Source organism: Lepus europaeus, chromosome 18, assembly GCF_033115175.1.
Source record: "Lepus europaeus isolate LE1 chromosome 18, mLepTim1.pri, whole genome shotgun sequence".
NCBI classification, from domain to species: domain Eukaryota; kingdom Metazoa; phylum Chordata; class Mammalia; order Lagomorpha; family Leporidae; genus Lepus; species Lepus europaeus.
Window position 1 is genome coordinate 37,672,184 of NC_084844.1, and position 20,679 is coordinate 37,692,862.

Here is a 20,679-nt window from a genome sequence, read left to right on the forward strand (position 1 = left end):
GTTAAGTTACCTCAACTCTTCACATGCCCACACAAGTCTACTAAGGTACTGCTGCTGCCAACTAAACAGTTCTACACCAATAAATCTTCTAATGCCATGACTTTAGACAGTACAAAAAAAAGTCCTTGGAAACAGAAAAGAAAGTTTTCATCTAGTTTACAGTCTGTATCTCTCCATCAATTCCTAGTTCCCAGAGTCCCTATAACAACCACCAGACACTATTTATGAGTATATTTGCAAACAAACAACAAAAATCCCCTTAATAAAAGAATACATTTGACCCTCCATATCCACAGGTACTTCATTCATGGATTTAACCAACTACAGGTGGAAAATATCTGGAAAAAAAATTTGTCAGTACTGAACATATACTTTTTTATCATTATTCCCTAAACAATACAGTATCACAACTATTTACATAGCATATATGTTGTACTAGGCCTTATAAGTAATCTACAGATGATTTAAAAGTATCTGAGAGGCAGGTGTTCAAGCCATCGCTTGGGACACTTATAGCCCATGCTGGAGTGTGTGAGTTCAAGTCCCAGCTCCACTTCCAATCCAGCTTCCTGTGAATGCACACCCTTGGAGACAGCAGATGATGGCTCAACTACTGGGTTCCCTGCCACCCATGTGGTAGACTTGGAAGGAGTTTCCCACTCTTGGCTTTAGCCTAGCACAGCCTGGGCTCTTGTAAGCTTTTGGGAAGTGAACCAATGGATGGACGATCCCTGTCTGTGTCTCTGTTTTGCTGCCTCCTAAATAAAATAAATATATAAACATTTTAAAAATAGAAAGCATTGGCCCACGGAGGCAGGCTCTGACCGGCCCACGGAGCAGCAGTTGCCTTCTGCGCCATCCTTGCTCTTCTGGCCTACCTCATGCTCTAGTTCCTGCTTGGATTTACTTTTGGCAATGTGGTTGGAATGTATCTGGCTCAGAACTATGACATACCAAACTTGGCTAAAAAGTCTGAAGAGGGGCCGGCGCCTAAAGTGCCGGCATCCCATATGGGCACCAGTTCGAAACCCAGCTGCCCCACTTCCGATCCAGCTCTCTGGTATGGCCTAGGAAAGCAGTACAAGATGGCCCAAGTCCTTGGGCCCCTTCACCCGTGTGGGAGACCTGGAAGAAGCTCCTGGCTCATGGCTGCACATCAGCACAGTTCCGGCCATTGTGGCCAACTGGGGAGTGAACCATCGAATAGAAGACCTCCCTCTCTCTCTCTCTCTCTCTCTGCCTGTCCTCTCTCTGTAACTCTGACTTTCAAATAAACAAATAAATCTTTAAAAAAAAAAAAAAAAAGCCTGAAGAAATTAAAAAGGAATTGGATGAGAAACCCCCCAATTCATGAGACTGACACCAGCACCGCCTTCTGGATACACTGCTTCTGTCTCTACCATCTGATCCCAAAGCATCTGTTTTCCTCTCGAGCCTCAGCAGTCCTCTTGGCCTAGACCCCATGTAGCCTTAGGAGCACGGGTCATGAGTTAAGAACCACCCTGACGTTTCCAGCATCCTTGCCTTTTCCTGTTTCCTCCTTCCAGCTGCTTGGGGAGTCCTAAGGCTGAGACTGTGATGCTAGATTAGTAAACATGATCTTTAATTAGTGGTCTGTCCCTTATGCTTTGGGATTTCTACTACCTCTTGTCAAGAGAAAAATTGATGAGTTTTGTTTTGCTGATAAGATAGATATAATACTCATTTTACAGTTTAGCAGCTACAATGGATGCTTTTTAAACATTCATTACGGAGAAAAACCGCTATAATCCAAAAGTTGTGCTTTCGAAATTTACATTTATTAAATAAAAGTTTTATGAAAAATAAACATTCAACTAAATTTTGTTGTTTGGAAGTAATTAATATTTAGAAGCCAGTTTTGTATGAGTTATCCATTTGCTTTACACTGTCAAGAAGCTCCATAGTTGATAATTTAGCCAGTAAATTAATTTTCTATTCATTAACTAAGAAACTATATTCTAAGAATCCTGTCAGGAATATGCAAAATAATGGTCATTGTCTCAGAGTTCAGTTGGTTTCATATGTAGGTTTTCCCTAATGATGTAATTGATCTGACTTGTCTCTCAAAAGAATCATACTTGGGATTATAGGAGCACTTGACATTACATGATGGATAAGTGAGAAGTTGACTATAAAGGAAATTTTATGCCTTTTCATATAAAAAACATTATTTTGCATATTCCTGACAGGATTCTTAGAAGAGTTGGTTATTAACATGAGGAGAGGATTTTATCCTCTGATTTTGGAGGGGAACAGGCAAAATTGACAGCTTAGGTAGGAGAATGGTATATTTAATTTGTTTTTTATTTGATGATAGCTATAGGAAAATGGGAAAGGTGAATGATTATTGAAATCCCTAGTAAACAACTGAGTACGGGGGGCTGGTACTGTGGCATAGAGGGTTAAACTGCTGTCTGCAGTGCTGGCATCAAGTCCTGGCAGCTCCACTTCTGATCCAGTTCCCTGCTCATTTGTCTGGGAAAGCAGCAAAAGATGGCCCAAATGCTTGGACCTCTGCACCTATGTGGGAGACATGGAAGCAGCTCCTGGCTCCCAGTTTTGGCCTGGCCTGGTCCTGGACATTGTGGCCATTTGGGGAGTGAACCAGCTTATGGAAGATCTCTCTCTCTCTCTTTCTCTGTAACTCTGCCTTTCAAATAAATAAATCAGTCTCTTATAAAAAGAAGAGTTCAGTACAGTTATCACCCAGTGTCTATGGGGGACTGGCTAAAGGACCTAAGACTCAGGTCCCTTTTATAAAATAGTGTAATATATACATGTATCCTATGTACATCCTCCCAGATACTTTATATTTTTTATTTTATTTTTTGTTCTTTAGAGGCTGATTTTATTGTAATTTGGATTCCATTTTTTGTTATAATAATAATAAAGTTATAACATGGTAACTTTTATGACATCTTAATGAAGCTGTTAAAAATAATTAACAGGCTCCTCTTCTAGTCCAGCTCTCTGCTGTGGCCCAGGAAGGCAGTGGAGGATGGCCCAAGTGCTTGGGCCCTGCACCTGCATGGGACACCAGGAGGAAGGGCCTGGCTCCTGGCTTCGGATCGGCGCAGTGCACCAGCCATAGCGGCCATCTGGAGGGTGAACCAACAGAAGGAAGACCTTTCTCTGTCTCTCTCTCTCTGTCTAACTCTGCCTGTCAAAAAAAAAATAATAATTAACAAGGGGGCCTGCACTGTGGTATAGTAGGTAAAGCTGCTGCCTGCAGTGCCAGCATCCCATATGGGTGCTAGCTCAAGTCCCAGACGCTCCACTTCCGATTCAGGTCTCTGCTATGGCCTGGGAAAGCAGTAAAAGATGGGGTAAGTCCTTGGGCCTCTGCACCCTCATGGGATACCTGGAAGAAGCTTCTGGCTCCTGGCTTCGGATTATCCCAGCTCTGGCCGTTGCAGTCATTTGGGGAGTGAACCAGTAGATGGAAGACCTCTCTCTCTCTCTGCCTCTCTGTAACTCTTTCAAATAAATATATCTTTAAAAATAATAATTAACAAAATAAAAAGGTAGGGGAAAAAGAAAAAAACACCCATAATAATTCCTTAACTCAATACTATTGAGTTATTTACTACTGGTGTGATAATCCTTTCCCAAGTTCTATCTTGTAAATAACATTTAAAAAGTGCACAGTGTATATACTCTGTTTAAAAAACTGGAAAAACTAATTTGTATAAGGTATATATTGTTGGTATTTTTTTCCTAGTATTATATTATGTTGTAAAGTTATTTTTACAGGCAACCTTTTTCTTAGTAACTGTGATGGACAGACACCTCCAGGTATTCATGTCTTAGGTATTTCTGTTCCCTTCGGTATGTCATCTGCTTCTACTCAACATAATATGGCAAAGGTGATGAGAAGTCACTTCCATAATAACATTCCTTAAGAACATGACCCATGTTACTAGAGAACTGTCTCCCTTGACAGCTTTGGGGTAGGCAGCAGTCATTATGGGATGGCCCATAAGAAAAAAGAGAGGCTCCTGCCTAAGGGCCAAATACTTAGGCCCTCCGTCACAATCAATTGAATGCTGTCATCAACCACGTGAGCTTGAAAGCAGAGACATCCCAAGCAGGACTTCAGATGAGACCACCATCTCAGCTGACAATGACTGCAGCCTTGTGAGACCCTGAGGCAGAAGATCCAGCCAAGTCGGTTTGTGGGAATGTTGCTCTATAAGAATAGATAAACACAGTAGTTTATCAAAAGGAGTCCTAATAGTAAAAAAATAGCATTCCCAAAAATATGCTTTAATGACAGTAAAGTATTTCAAACAACTGGTATAGTATACTTTATTTAACTACTCTGCTAATATTGGACACTTAGGTTACTCCCAGTCTCCTGCTGTTTGTAAATAATACGTAGTGAATATCCTGTATGAATACATTTGCCCCCATTACTGATTTTTCTCCCTTCAGAATAAATACCAAGAAATAGAATTTCCTGGTCAAACTGTGGACTTGTGCTATTGGTCCCTATGCCCCTTCCATCTCCTTGAGGTCCCTCATATATGTCAGCTCTCTAGAATACTTACATGCCTCCCTATTTTCTGGCTCCTTCCTCTCAGAATGTAAACATTCCCATGTCTCCTTCATTCTAAAAAATAAAAAGCTTCCTTGGCTCTAAATTTCTCTTTAGTTAATGTCTTGCCTTCTCTTCTCATCTGAAATTCTCTAAAACCTAGTCCACTCTGGCTCCCCACAGCACTCCCAACACTCCTTACTGCCTTTTACCAGTCTGCACACATTAGTGCACTGAAATTATTTCTGCAAGCGTGTCAAGGATTTCCTAATTTCTAGACAGCTTTCTGGTCTTATTTGGACTGCTGACACATCTGATCCTCCCTTATTAAAATTTTCTTGTATCTGTGCTTCTCTGTTCTGGTTTTCTCCTAGCTCTTCAGTCACATTCTTCTCAGCATTGTTTATGGACCTATCTTCTTCAGTCTATCCCTATCCTAAAATGTCATCCTTAGCCGAATTTTCTTCATTTTTTTTCTTAGAGAGTCTCTTTATTTATTTTGAAGAGTTAGAGAGAGAGACAGAGAGAGATTGAGATCTTCCATCGCTGGTTCATTCCCCAGATGGCCAAAATAGCCAGGGCTGGGTCAGGACAAAGCCAGGAGCCAGGAGCTTCTTCCAGATCTTCCACATGGATGGCAGGGGTCCAAGTACCTGGGCCATCTTCCACTGCTTTTTTCAGGCCACTAGCAGGGTATTAGATTGGACGTGGAGCACCCAGGATTCAAACCAGCGCCCATACAGGATGCTGGGATCACAGGCGGTGGCTTTACCCATGAGGCCACAAGACTGGCCCGTTTTTTCTTTTTTTTAAGATTTACTTATTTATTTGAAAGTCAGAGTTACACAGAGAGAGGAGAGGCAGAGAGAGAGAGAGAGAGAGAGAGACAGAAAGAGAGGTCCTCCATCCGTTGGTCCACTCCCCAATGGGCTGCCAACAGCCGGAGCTATGCCAATCCACAGCCAGGAGCCAGAAGCTTCTTCCCCGTATCCCACACGGGTGCAGGGGCCCAAGGACCTGGGTCATCCTCCACTGCTTTCTCAGGCCATAGCAGAGAGCCAGATCAGAAGAGGAGCACCCAGGACCAGAAGCAGCGCCCACATGGGATGCCGGTGCCTCAGGCCAGGGCATTAATCCGCTGTGCCACAGCGCCGGCCCCCCAGTTTTTTCTATCAGTTATTTTGGAGGACAGTATTAACTTACTTATTGATAATACATACATCTTAATCTCCAGCTCTCATTATTTCTGTATTCTAGAAGAGTGCTATGGTTTGGATATGGTTTGATTATTGTTGAGGGCTTCCAGTGTTGAAATTTAATTCTCATTGTGAAGTATTAAGAGTGGAGATTTAATCTGGTCATTGAATTCAGAGGTAGGGCTTTTGGAAAGTGATCAGTTTTAGATAAGGTCCTTAGGTGGAGCTCTCATGATTAAATCTGTGTGGCTTTATAAGAAGCAGGTGAGAAATCAGACACACAGGTACACACACACTTCCTGTCTTTTGCTATGACGTGAAGCCTTGGCCACCTTGAGACTCTCCAGCACAAAGACCATCACCTGGTGCCCCTTGACCTCGTACCTCCAGAACCAAAAACCAACATAAGCTTCTTTTCTTGATGATGTAACTTGCCTCAGGTATTTCATCACAGTAACAAAAACATACATATTCAACATACATACATACATATTCAACTTTTTGTAGAATTTATAGGATTTGCATACTTCCCAAGTACTCCAAAATAAATCCGTCTCATCACAAAAAAAAAAAAAAAAAAAAAAAACAAAAAAAAAAAAACCTGTTCTTCTTCCCTTATTATCTTAGTTGGTGATAGTACCATCTGCCTTGTGCTAAGAATTCTAATAGTCAAAAACAAGTCTTCCCTTGATCACAAACTGTGTCATTTTTTAAAAGAATTTATTTATTTGAAACACAGAGTTACAGAAAGAGGGGGAGAGATAGAAAGGTTCACTCTCCAAATGGCCACAACAGCTGGGGATGTACCGATCCAAAGCCAGGAACTTCTTCTTGGTCTCCCACATGTGTGTGCAGGGGCCCAAGCACTTGGGCCATCCTCCACTGCTTTCCCAGGTGCACTAGCAGGAAGCTGGATTGTAAGTGGAGCAGCCGGAACTTGAACCGGCATCCATATGGGATGCTGGCACTGCAGGCAGTAGCTTTATCTGCTATGCCTCAGCACCAGCCCCAAGCTGTGTCATTTTTACCTTCAATTTCTATCCATTTATTCTCTGTCCTCAGCTTTATCATATATATGTTTATATATATACACACTATATATATTCTATTACTTTCTTTTTCAAATGGATATTTTAAGATGAAAACAGAATGATCCATTTTTAAAAGACTCTATAATTTTAGAGATATATTCTGAAATATCTATAGATGGAGTAATATGCTATCTAGGATTTACCTGAAAATAACCATAGCATGGAGGGAATGAGAGTTAGATGAAAACAAATTAGCAATGAATTGATAACTGTTAATACTGGATGATAGATAGATAAAGGAAGGGGCTCATTATATTCTACTTTTGCATAGTTTGTTTTTTCCTTTTTTAAAGATTTATTTACTTATTTGAAAGTCAGAATTGGAGAGAGAGATGGAGAGACACAGGGATAGAGATTTTCCATCCACTGGTTTACTCCCAAGTAGCTGCAACAGTCAGCTCTAGGCCAGGCCAAAGCCAGGAGCAAGGAGCTTCATTTGGATCTTTCACATAGGCTCCAGGGGCCCAAGCATCTGGGACAACTTTCATGCTTTTCCCACTCCATTAGCAAGGAGATGGATCAGAAATGGAGCAGACTGGACACAAACTGGCATCCCAGGTGGCAGCTTTATCCACTATGCCATAATGTCAGCCCCTTTTGCATAGTTTTAAAAACAAAAACCAGGGGCTAGTGTTGTGCTACAGTAGATTACACCATTGCTTGAAATACCAGCAACCTATATCTGAGTGCTGATTCAAGCGCAAGGTACTCTACTTCTGATCGAGTTTCCTGTCAATGCTTTGGGAAGGTAGCAGAAGATAGCCCAAGTACTTGAGTCCCTAACACTCATATAGGAGACCCAGATGGAGTCTTGACTTCTGTCTTCAGCCTGGCCCAGCCCTTGCTACTGAAACCATTTGGGGGTGAACCAGAGAATACAAGATCTCTCTCTCTCTCTCTTTCTCTCTGGCTTACAAATAAGTAAATCTTTAAAATACATAAAAACAAATATCAGGGGCATGAATTCAGAACAGCTGCTAATGACGCTGCTTGCAGGGCCGGCGCTGTGGCATAGTGGGAAAAGCTACTGCCTGCAGTGCCAGCTTCCAACATGGGCACCAGTTCGAGTCCTGGCTGCTCCACTTCTGATCCAGCTCTCTGCTATCTCCTGGGAAAGCAGAAGAAGATGGCCCAAGTGCTTGGGTCCCTGCACCCACATGGGAGACATGGAAGAAACTCCTGGCTCCGGGCTTCGGATCAGCTCAGCTCCAACCATTATGGCCATTTGGAGAATGAACCAGTGGATCAAATATCCCTCTCTTTCTTTGCCTCAGCATCTCTGTAAATCTGCCTTTCAAATAAATAAATCCTAAAACAAAAAACAGAACAAACAAACAAAAGGTGCTACTTGTGATACCAACATCCCATACTGGAGTGCCTAGGTTTGAGTACTGGTCTACTCCCAATTCCAGTTTCCTGCTAATGTACACTCTGGGAAGCAGCAGGTGACAGCTCAAGTACTTGGGTCTCTGCTACATATCTGGGAGACTTGGACAGAGATCCTGGTTCCTGGCTTCAGCATGGCCCAGACCCTAGTGTAGGCATCTGAGGAGTGAACCAGTAAATACAAAACACCTCCCCCATTCCCTGTGTGTGTGTATGTGTGTGTGTGTATGGGTGCGAGCACCTATCCCTATCTCTCTCTCTCTCTCTCTGCCTTTCAAATAATAAAAACTCACTTAAAATGCAAATCCTTTAATGTCACAGACATTCAGACACACACCCCTGATAAAGATAGATCTATGTTTTGAGAATGAGAAACAAAGGCCTCCTTGACAAATCAGATCATAACTTGTACTTAACAAGCCACCTGCAATTTCCAGAAAACCACTTAAGTCACACCCTCATCATTTGCATGTGCTGTTCTTTTTGCCTGATGCAACCATCACTCTCTCCTGATTGCTTCACTACCTCTTGCTCATTCTTGGCTAGGTGTGATCTCTTTCAGAAAGCTTTGTCTCAACCCTGCCACCAAAAATGAGACGTCTCACCTCTGTGCTCTCTCAGTGTCCTGTACATGTTTCTAACACAGTATTTCTCTTGTGTTGAAACTGTTTCCTAGAATAACATCATACCTTACTCATCTGTGAGTATGTTCGTGGAGTGAATAAATGAATATATTAATAGAAGTTCCAGTTAGAAATGAACCAGGGGAGGCCGGCACCGTGGCTTAACAGGCTAATCCTCCACCTTGTGGCGCCAGCACACCGGGTTCTAGTCCCGGTTGGGGCGCCGGATTCTATCCCGGTTGCCCCTCTTCCAGGCCAGCTCTCTTCTATGGCCCGGGAAGGCAGTGGAGGATGGCCCAAGTCCTTGGGCCCTGCACCCGCATGGGAGACCAGGAGAAGCACCTGGCTCCTGGCTTCGGATCAGCGAGATGCACCGGCCACAGCGGCCGTTGGAGGATGAACCAATGGCAAAAAGGAAGACCTTTCTCTCTGTCTCTCTCTCACTATCCACTCTGCCTGTGGCAAAAAAAAAAAAAATTATTAAAAAAAAAAAAAGTGAACCAGGGGAAAGAAACTATGTGAGATAGTTTATAATTTATGACACATGATTGCATCTTTACAAGTCTCCATTGAAACACATACTATGATCTTGCTTTCACAGGTGCAGAAACTGTGGCTCAGAGATACTAAAGGGTACATCCAAATGATTTCACATAATAACATCTACTTTCCAATAAGTTGACGCTGTCTCTGTTTCTAGGTAAGATAACATAATAACTTTTATTCCTTCAGAACAGTCCCCTTATGACTCCTTCAATACAGAGGGACCACATACAGACCTAACTGGGTTTAAAATGATAGCATGTTATCTGTGGACACTCTACTCTAAGAGATTATTACCTTGATGGTAACAAGTTTGGAAAAGAAAGGCTAGCCACACCTCTCAGCTACACCAAAAGTCCTTATCTACAACTCAGACAGAGGACCACCTGAGCAGAGAGAACATACAAAAGAGCTTGCACTATGAAACCCACTTGGGTCCCACAACATCTCTCCCTCAGGAGGAGGGGGAAAAAGAATCTCAACTCTAACTTTCACTGTAATTCACTATCACACAAAAGGGAAGCAGCCTGTCCTTCCAAACCTTTCCACTTACACATTTTGAAGTATGTGGCACTGAAAAAACACTGAAAAAGCAACACACCTGAAAGTGCAAATCAACATCTCTGTTAAATTTCTACCTAGATAACCTTACAACACAATAGTCTATATTGTGGTTAACTACAACACAATCACTTTTATCTACCTATTATTGACACTTTCTTAAAGATTTATTTAGTTATTTATTTGAAAGGCAGTGACAGAGAGAAAAAGAGAGAGAGATGTTCCATCTGCTGGTTCACTCCTCAAATGGTCACAATGGCCAGGGATGGACTGGTCCGAGGCCAGGAGCTTCTTCCGGGTCGCCCACATGGGTGCAGAGGCCCACGTACTTGGGCCATCTTCTACTGCTTTCCCAGGCACATTAGCAGAGAGCTGGATTGAAACTGGAGCATCTGGGACTCGAACTGTCGCTCATATGGGATGCCAACACTGCAGGTGGTGGCTTAACCTTCTTCACCCCTGTTGACACTTCTTAAAGAGAAATTCTTTTGAAAGGATTTCATTGGAAATCCAGGTTTGGGAATCCTCCTGAATTAATATTTTCAAGGTTAGCATTGTGGCGCAGAGGGGATTGCCTGCCTCCCACATGAGTACCAGTTCAAGTTCCTGCTGCTTCACTTCTGCTCCAGCTCCCTGTAAATGCAACTGAGAAAGAAGTGGAATATGGCCCAGGTGCTTGGGCCCCTTCCACTCATGAGGGAGACACAGCTGGAGTCTCAGGTTCCTGACTTTGGCCTGGTCCAGCCCTGACCATTGCAGCCCTTTGCAGAGTAAACAAGAAGATAGAAGCTACTTGCTCCCTCTCCCCACCCTTCCTCCTCTCTGTAAACCTGCCATTCAAATTAATGAAAAAACATCTTAAAAATTATTAATAATTTTTTTTAAATTCTCCTACTTAAAGACTGTGTTAGTCAAGGCTTTCTGCTGGAGGGGGATGCCTTCATGACACTAACAACTCACCTGCATTGGCTTTCAGGTCTTCAGGTGTGACCATGACAACAAATCGGATCGCACGTTCATTCCTAAACATTTCATAAGACCACCGACGGATGGACCGCATGCATTTCACTGCTGCAATGCCGTTGTTAGCAATAAGAACCTGGGAGAACAGGAAATGGGGATTGCAAAGAAAGATAGAAACAAAAGAGATTGACAGAGGACAAGAGACAAAATTTTTTCATCAATTTTTATCTGATAAAGTTATATTTTCAACCAGGAATTCTTCTTGTAGGCTGTTAGGAACTTCCCACATGAGCAAGTGATATTTTTAAATGTTTCAGTAGGTGCCGGCTGAAGCTTACTCCTTCCTAACTTCATATCTAGAGGGGTAAAGAATCACAATTACTCATACCTGGTTTGTGAAATATTCTACCATCCTTATTCCCAGGGAACAGAAAGAAACAAACTTCAAGGGGACGATACAGTATCAAATAAACCACCGCAGCATCACACGCTAGTCTCCACTGCAGTAAAATGGGGCACAGGGCCTTGAACGTGTATAAACCCTGGCATCCATCACTTCTCTCCTCAGAATCACAGAGACTGCCTCAGAAAGAAAAGTCACAAGGAAATGATCCACGGACACTGAGGCCACGGGGCGGGGGGGTGAACCAGCAGATGGAAGATTCTCTCTCTGTTAACTCTGCCTTTCAAGTAAATAAATCAATCTTTAGAAAGAAAAAAGTGACATGATACTCGTAACATTTCAAAATGACTGAAATCTTTAAGCACTTCCTGTGGGATAGTCCCTCTAAACTTCCATCAGGTACCTGATGGAAACCAGTATGCCGCGGTACATCAAGCTCTTCAAGCCTGCTTCCAAGTTCCTCTCTGCTCCAACGCTCCAGCGTTCAGCCCTTACCAACACTGCTCCAGCTAATCAACCCCTCGTACCCTGTTGGATCAGGATAGTCCCCTCCTGTAAAACCAGTCTTTCAAAAAGAACTTCACGAACACTAGTGCATCTCCTTAATTAGCTGTCACAGAATTATCAGCGGTAACTACTAGAGAAAATAGTGAAATTACATAGTAGGGTCTTAGGGAGGCAGAAAGGACAATTTCAATTTCAAGTAAACAGGCAAAGTCTCTGAAAACCCATCCGTTCGGAACAAATCTAGACAACAAACTTAGGTATCAAATCTCATGTACCTCTGATAAAATAGTTCAGCAAGTTACAACTTACCTTCTCAATCACTTTATTTCCCCCAAAACGAGTAACAAATTCTGCCGGAGAAGCCACAGTGAAATCCCGCTGTGAGTCGATTTTCTTTCGGTCTCGACCTTGCTTCACTAGATGCAAGCCAGACATGCTGGACCTATAAAACAGGGAGACTCTCAAAGACTACAGAAGGGACTCTGCACAGCATCTATGTCCTCTGGAACCCACTATTCACCATCTCACAGCTGTACTTCCAACTGCATCTTTGTGGAGACTGCATGGTAGAAGAATCATACTCTACTATAAATAGAAAAGAGAAAAGAAAATGATTTCTGGGGCCAGCGCTATGGTGTAGCAGGTAAAGCCGCCACCTGCAGTGCCAGCATCTCATATGGGTGCTGGTTCTAGTCCCGGCCGCTCCACTTCCAAAGACGGCCCAAGTCTTTGGGCTCCTGCACCCATGTGGGAGATCTGGAAGAAGCTCCTGGCTCCTGGCTTTGGATCAGTGCAGTTCCGGTCATTGTGGCCAACTGGGGAGTGAACCAGCAGATGGAAGACCTCTCTCTCTCTCTCTCTCTCTGCCTCTCCTTTTCCCTCTGTGTAACTATGACTTTCAAATAAATAAATAATTCTTTTTTTAAATAATGATTTCTGTTTGTGGCAATACAAGAAAAAAAAAAGTGTTTCTGAATTAACAACAGTATCAATGTTTTCCAATAGTCACCACTGCAAAGAGATTCACAAACAATAGAAGGAAACGAGATGACATAGATAAGAGACTCGGAAAGCGTTAAAACTAAGACATTTAGAATTAGCAGATGAGTCCTGGCAATAAAGTTTACAAAATTTTTTAAAATATTTATTTATTTATTTATTTATTTATTTGAAAGGCAGAGTTACAGAGAGGGGTAGAGACAGAAAGAGAGGTCTTCCATCTGCTGGTTCACTCCCCAAATGGCCAACAATGGCTGGAGCTAGGCCAATCCGAAGCCAGGAGCGGGAGCTTCCTCCCCGTCTCCCTTGCAGGTACAGAGACCCAAGGACTTGGGCCATCTTCTACTGCTTTCTCAGGACATCGTAGAGAGCTGGATCAGAAGTAGAGCAGCTGGGACTTGAACCGGCACCCAAATGGGATGCTGGCAGTGCAGGTGGTGGCTTTACCCGCTCTGCCACAGCGCCAGCCCCAAGACACCAATTAATAAGACTGTTCCTGGCTCATAACCGGTATGCAGATGACCCTCAGCTCTGTACCTCTAGCCTCCACCTTCCTATGAGCTACCACTCCATGTTTTAACTGCCTATTAAACGTTTTGCTTAGGGCCAGTACCGTGGCTCACTTGGTTAATCCTCCGTCTGCGGCACTGGCATCCCATATGGTCACCGGGTTCTAGTCCCGGTTGCTCCTCTTCCAGTACAGCTCTCTGCTGTGGCCTGGGAGGGCAGTGGAGCATGGCCCAAGTGCTTGGGCTCCTGCTCCCGCACGGGAGACCAGGAAGAAGCACTTGGCTCCTGGCTTCGGATCGGTACAGCGTCACCTGTAGCGGCCATTTGGGGGGTAAACCAACAGAATGAAGACCTTTCTCTCTGTCTTTCTCTCTCACTGTCTCTACCTGTCAAACAAATTAAAAAAAAAATGTTTTACTTAGATATCCCACTGGCATTTCAAGATCAACAATTCCAAAACCAAACCTTTTACAAGGCAGGATTATATACCATATTTCATCAATTTTAAGATACCCTTTCATTTGGATTACTTTTAAAAATGTCTGAAATTGGTATATCCCTTACAATTGATATCTTATTTAATCAGCAGGGTTTTTTCTCCCTCAGTGGTTCACAAAATAATGGTGCTTCTGATAATCAACAGTGTCTTTAGGTGAAATGTAGTAGAAATAGAACAGGCCTAAGTTTAAATTCCAGATCTGTCAACTTAATAGCTCTAATGTTCTCTTTGGAAAATAATTTAACCTTCCTCAGCTACAGGCTTCTCTTTGTAAAATATGCATACTATTCACTACTCCAGTTATTTACCTATTGTCTCTCAGTTCCAAGCTCACCATTTGATGCTCTGTTCTGTGACAATGGGGCTAAAAATCTGCAAACTTCAGGGCCAGTGCTGTGGCTTAGTGGATAAAGCTTCCGCGTACAGCACCGGCATCCCATATGGACGCTGGTTCAAGTCCCAGGTGCTCCACTTCTGATACAGCTCTCTGCTATGGCCTGGGAAAGCAGAAGAAGATGGCCCAAGTCCTTGGGCCTCTGTACCTGCATGGGAGACGGGGAGGAAGCTCCTGGCTCCAGGCCCCACTGTTGGCCATTTGGAGAATGAACCAGTGGAAGGAAGACCTCTCTCTGTCTCTATCCCTCTCTGTAACTCTGCCTTTAAAATAAATAACTATTTTAAAAAAGAAATATGCAAACCTCACTGCCAAGACTCATCTGCTAACTCTGTACTGTTCAGTTTTGACAACAAGAACACAGAAAGCCGAGAAAAGAAATTCCTTCATGTTTTCTAGCTCTTATCAACATTGCTCCAGGAGTAACAAGTGTTAACTCTGGTCTCTAGTTTCTTTCAAATTTCCCAAGAAAAATCTTAAGGGAACCTTCCAGAGTGAGTGGGCTGTAGCTCCTTGGCAGTCTGGGATCTGAGCACCAGTTACTCCAAGCTTCGACCCAGAGGTCCACGCACCAGCCTCTAGGGCCCTTCTGCAAGTGCCTAGGTTCAGGGAACAGGCCTCTTCCCTTTATTTCTCACAACCCTGGCAGTCACAGGGGTTCCCTACAGTTAATTCTAGGTCATCTCAACATCCCTCTCTTGTACTTTTATTCCTCTAAAAATAAAATAACCAATTCTCATGATTAAACACCCTCTGTTTACAAGACCTAATGCAGTTTCTCTTCCCATGACTGCATTTTGATTGATAGAGCCTCTAAAAGGTGTTCTTATGATTAAAAAAGGAAATGGATAGAAGCGCCTTTATATATTGCTTCTTAGTCAAATGTTCTCTCATAATCCCATCTTTCCTTCCTTGCCCCTAAATCTAGCCATGACACTACAGTAAAATATATTTTCAAAATTAAAGGATATGGTTAAAATATTACCAACAAAGAAAATACCATAACTCTGCCTTTCAAATAAATAAATAAATAAATCTCAAGAAAGAGAAAATAGTACATGCTAGATGACTTCATTTATATCACATTTTAAAATCAAGACAACTGACAGTGCAGAAAATTGACCAATGGGCTGGGGCAGGGGAATTGAATGATGGACATGATCTACACCTTGATCTTGATTGTGGTGATGGTTAAACATTTATATATAAACATATGTGTGTGTGTGTGTATGTATTTTAAAAGGTGAAGCTGGGGCTGGTGCTCTGGCGTAGCAGGTAAAGCCACCGCCTGCAGTGCTGGCATCCCATACAGGCACTGGTTCAAGTCCCAGCTGCTCCAATTATGATCCAGCTCTCTGCTATGTCCTGGGAAAGCAGAAGAAGATGGCCCAAGTCCTTGGGCCCCTGCACCCATGTGGGAGACCCGGAAGAAGCTCCTAGCTTCGGATCAGAGCAGCTTGGGCCATTGCAGCCTTCTGGAGAGTGAACCAGAGGATGAAAGACTCCTGTCTCTCTCTCTTTCTCTCTCTCAGTCTGACTCTGCCTCCCTGAAACTCTGCCTTTCAAAATAAATAAATAAATAAGTAAATAAATAAATAAATCTTAAAAAAAAAAAAAGGCGAAACTGATTGTAGGTTTATACCAACAAAACTCAGTTTAAAAAAAAAGAAACTCATTGAATTGTCCACATGAACAGGTACATTTGATTATCAACTATACCTCACTAAAGCTGCCTTCAGAAAACCGTTACTAATGGTATGGAAAAACAACAAAGAGAACAATGCTAAAGGGAGGTATCTGTGCTTTGAAATTAAGGTCTGTGAGCATGACATAATCCAACATTTCCTTATCTGTCCTCATTATACCTTTAACCCTTTAGGCACCTTCACTTCATGTCCCACAAGTATTTAAAAATCTGAGGATGCAAAAGTCAATCAAAAGGAACCCGAGGCTGCTCTTGGATACTTCCATTTTTCCATCGGCCCTACATCCATATGGAAGTCCTAACCAGCACGACGTGCCCTCCGGCAGCATTACTAGACGGGGAGTGCAGGCAACTCTCATCTACTACAACTTGGCTCTTTCAGCAACAGAAGCCCACCAGTGCATAATAACATTTTTGCCTCTCCTATCTACCCACACTAGTGCTTTGTAAGTACAGCAACTGCCTAAAGTTAAAAAGCAAATTTTAATAGTGTCCCAGAATAAGTCCCTGAACGGCAAATACATTCATTTTCCCTGGATGAAGCAAGATGACACCTAGAGGAAATAGAGCAGAGAAGCAGAAAGATGATGACGGAAGTCAGAAAGTGTCAATAGCAGTGCAAACCTCACAAAAGCTGGACTAAAACTTCTGAGAGGTAAGCTATGTTCTTCCTGGTAAGAATCACTAAGTGTTTTAGCATTCCACTGTATTCTTTGCTTACAGTCCCCGAAACACACCACTGCTAAGTCTCTGGGCCTTGATGTCTCTGGTTCTCAGTCACGAATGTCCTTCCCTTCCTTGTCTGCCAGTGCTACTCCAGTTCTCCCAGCCAACCCGCGATGACGCTCACCCTTCTGGCTTTAACTCTTCATGAAGGAGCAGCTTTCTCTGTGCCACACCTGAGCTTGCACATGCTGCCTTCTTACTAATCATGCTGGGTTGTTACCCCACTTAACACAGCTGTCTTCCCAGATAAACAGTGAGTTCCTTGAAGTCAGGGTCTCCATTGCTATTCCGTTAGCACCAAGGGGTATCCAGCACATGTAAAAGCAGCTCAAAGATTTCTAATGACTACTGTTATTATTTATTAATTAATTACTGACAATTACATAAAAGTAACAACACAGTTTCTTAATACTTGCTATGGGACAGTGTGCTATGCTCTATTTAATCTTTACAAAAATGCTATGATGTTTGAACACCATTTTACAAAACAGAAAAGTAAAGCTCAGAGGGATTCTGAAACTTGCTCCTGTTTACATATACAGCTAGGGGTGGCAGCTGGGCACTGGACACAGCCTATCGAACCACAGAGCCCAGAGCTTGACTACTCCACAGTACTTACTGTTTTTTTTTTTTTTTTTGACAGGCAGAGTGGACAGTGAGAGAGAGAGAGAGACAGAGAGAAAGGTCTTCCTTTTGCCGTTGGTTCACCCTCCAATGGCCGCCGTCCTCCACTGCACTCCCTGGCCACAGCAGAGAGCTGGCCTGGAAGAGGGGCAACCGGGACAGGATCGGTGCCCCAACCGGGACTAGAACCCAGTGTGCCGGCGCCGCAAGGCGGAGGATTAGCCTAGTGAGCCACGGCGCCGGCAGTACTTACTGTCTTTAAACTACACTGAATATGGCCACAGTTCCTAATTCACTGTCTGCCCAAGTGACCACTGGTTGGATTTTTATCAGATGACTTTGGAGAACAAAATACTTTTACCTTTGCTTTCCAAGACTTCTAATGTTCATCAAATATATGCTTGCCATATTAACCATTGCACTCCAATTTCCTAAAGGACTGAGAGAATGGCTGGTAACACTATAAAATATAGTATAAAGAGCAGGAGCAGAGGGGCCAGTAGGCCCCAAGTGTCTTTAAAAAAAAAAAAATGGAGATGCCAACTACCTGATCAGTTTATACCATACACATTGTTGAAATACCGAACTCTACCCCATAAAAATGTACATGTTTGACATATTAATAAAAAATATTTTTAAAGGAGGCAAGAATTTGGTACAGCAGTTAAGATACCACTTGGGACACCTGCATCCCACATCAGAGGCACCTGCTTCAAGTCCCAACTTCTTTGTTTTCAGTCCAGCTTCCACGCAATGCATAGCCTGGGAGGCAGCAGCTGATGACTCAGGGGTTTAAATCCCTGCCACTGGCCGGCGCCTCGGCTCACTAGGATAATCCTCCGCCTGCAGCGCCGGCACACCGGGTTCTAGTCCCGGTCGGGGTGCCGGATTCTGTCCCAGTTGCTCCTCTTCCAGGCCAGCTTTCTGCTATGGCCCGGGAGTACAGTGGAGGATGGCCCAAGTGCTTGGGCCCTGCACCCCATGGGAGACCAGGAGAAGCACCTGGCTCCTGGCTTCGGATCAGCGCGGTGCGCCGGCTGCAGCGCGCCGGCCGCGGCGGCCATTGGAGGGTGAACCAACGGCAAAAAGGAAGACCTTTCTCTCTGTCTCTCTCTCACTGTCCACTCTGCCTGTCAAAAATAAAATAAAATAAAAAAAAAATCCCTGCCACTTATGTGCAGACCCAGATGGAGTTCCAGGTCCCTGACTTCTGCTCAGCCCAGCCCTAGCTGTTGTGGGCATTTGGAGAGTTTACCTGTGGATAAAAAATTTTGTTTTGCTCTTTCTCTCTCTCTATGGCTCTTTCAAGCAGACAAAAATAATAGATGTCCATAGCCTAAAGAGAACAAGAGAATAATCTATGACATATTTAACTGTAAAGAAAAATTGTGACTTTAGGCCACAAAATAAATGTGTGAGATTTTTCTGCTTTGTTAAGCTCCAAAGGAGTCTGAAACCAGTAAGAAGCAAACTAATTCCTCTAGCACATCCCTGAAAGGTTTAAGGATTAGAACCACCATAGAATGCTAAGAGTAGGGTGAAACTGAAAGCAAAACTAACTGGAGGTCTGTACATAAAGCAGCTGGAATAGAACACTCCAGATGTCTATACCCCCACCATCTTCTCCTGCAGCTACACAATGATTCCTTCTCCACCACAGGCTAGAAATTAAGTGACCTGCAGTTAGTCTCTGAAGTGGTGGAACCACAGAGCCCTGCACAGGATAGGTGGGGAATGAGATGGCCCAAGGGCAGGGCTACTCCAGGGTTAAGCTAAGGGCAAAAGTGAAGCTTTGATGAAACCAAGAGAATCAAGTGCACAAGTGGGTCTCAAAATCTTAACCTCTCCCCTCCCTTTTCTCAGGAAGCTATCAGATAACATCAGAAATGTCAGGAAGTTATGGGACAATACAACGTTGTCTTCTAAGACAATGGAATAAACCAAGAAAAAGGAAGACAAAGGACGCAGACAACAGAGGATCCAACATCAAAGAAAAGGGGAGGGAATTTCCTAGATGACTAATCAAACTGGAGAGGGTAAAATGCTCCAGAAGGGATAACACCTTGGGATAAAAACTGGACAGATTACCTGTTGCAATTAGCCATTGTATTAAATAAAAATTACAGGAGGCAATTTTTGGACTAAGTTCCTGTACCAGGCCTAACAGATCAAGCTAAAAATCAAAATAGAGTCACTCACGCTAAAGTTCCAGCCTGAAATTAAGCTGTTTATCCGATCTTTCAAGAAATCAGGATTAGACAGCCACATTTCTCAAACAGCCACATTTCTCAAACTCAGTTGGCATGATAATAAAGTTCCGTTTACTTCAATCCTCAAAAGAGGGTGACCTAAAATAACCTGATGCTAACCAGTGTTATTTTTCTATTGTTTTGTCTCTCTTGTCCCTGTCCTTATAAGGGAAGTAACTCTGAAATAACCAATCCACCTTTTGTTTTCACTTCTACTTTCTTAGGTCCCTTTCTGCCCATAAAAACAAACTTCTTGGTACATGGAACTTGAGGGAATGAAGTGTTGCTCATTTCTATAATCAAAAACAAAAGCCAATAGGGTATTCAGCTTAGGGGTCAAGATCCTAGTTAAGATGCATGCGTCCCACATCAGAATGACTGTGTTCAATCCCAGGCTCTGGCTGCTGACTTCAGCTCCCTGCAGAGCAGACTCCGGTAGGCACTGATTCTGACTCAAATAGTTAACTGAACCAGCAAACGGCTGAAGGGAGGGAGGAAGAGGTGGGGAAAGGAGGGGACAGGAGTAAAGAAGCGTTTGTTAAAAAAAAATAAAGCCAAATAAGAGTTTTAAACAAAACTTGTAACACTGTTCTCTAACAACAGAAAAACGAAGCTTTACAGGGCATGTATCTACATACATACACACATATCATAGTCCATTTGGGCTGCTATTCCAAAATAACATAAAAATGGGTGGTTTATAAACAACAGAAATTTCTGACAGTTCTAGAAGATGGAAAATTCAAAATAAAGGCAATGGCAAATTCAGAATCTGATGAAGATCCACTTCCTGGTTCACAGATGGCACCTTCTTGCTGGGTCCCCACATGAAAGAAGGGCTAAGGCAGCTGAGGCCTCTTATAAAGGCACTAATGCCATAATCATCTCCCAAAGGCCTCATCTCCTGACACTGGTGATTAGGCTTCAACATGTGAACTTGTGTGCAAACATTTATTTACTTAACACACACACACACACACCATGTTTGTTTTAAGATTTATTTGAAAGGCAGAGTGACAGACATATGGGGAGATTTGGGGGGGGGGGGAGGCCTTCTACCCACTGATCTATTCCCCAAATGGCCACAACAGCCAGGTCTGGGCCAGGCTGAAGCCAGAAATCAAGAACTAGATCCTAATGTC

General features: G+C 43.1%; 1 protein-coding gene across 9 annotated transcripts in view; it reads right to left on the bottom strand.

Annotated features, from left to right (window-relative positions):
• ACACA (acetyl-CoA carboxylase alpha) overlaps nt 1-20,679 on the bottom strand; it is a 332,967-nt gene that overhangs the window by 209,447 nt on the left and 102,841 nt on the right. For all 9 annotated transcript variants that reach the window (XM_062216876.1, XM_062216880.1, XM_062216874.1 and 6 more), the window contains 2 exons: nt 12,141-12,273; nt 10,919-11,057 (listed from right to left, as the gene is read on the bottom strand). In XM_062216876.1, the coding sequence (XP_062072860.1) occupies nt 10,919-11,057; nt 12,141-12,273 (272 nt within the window). The remainder of the gene's footprint in view (nt 1-10,918; nt 11,058-12,140; nt 12,274-20,679) is intronic.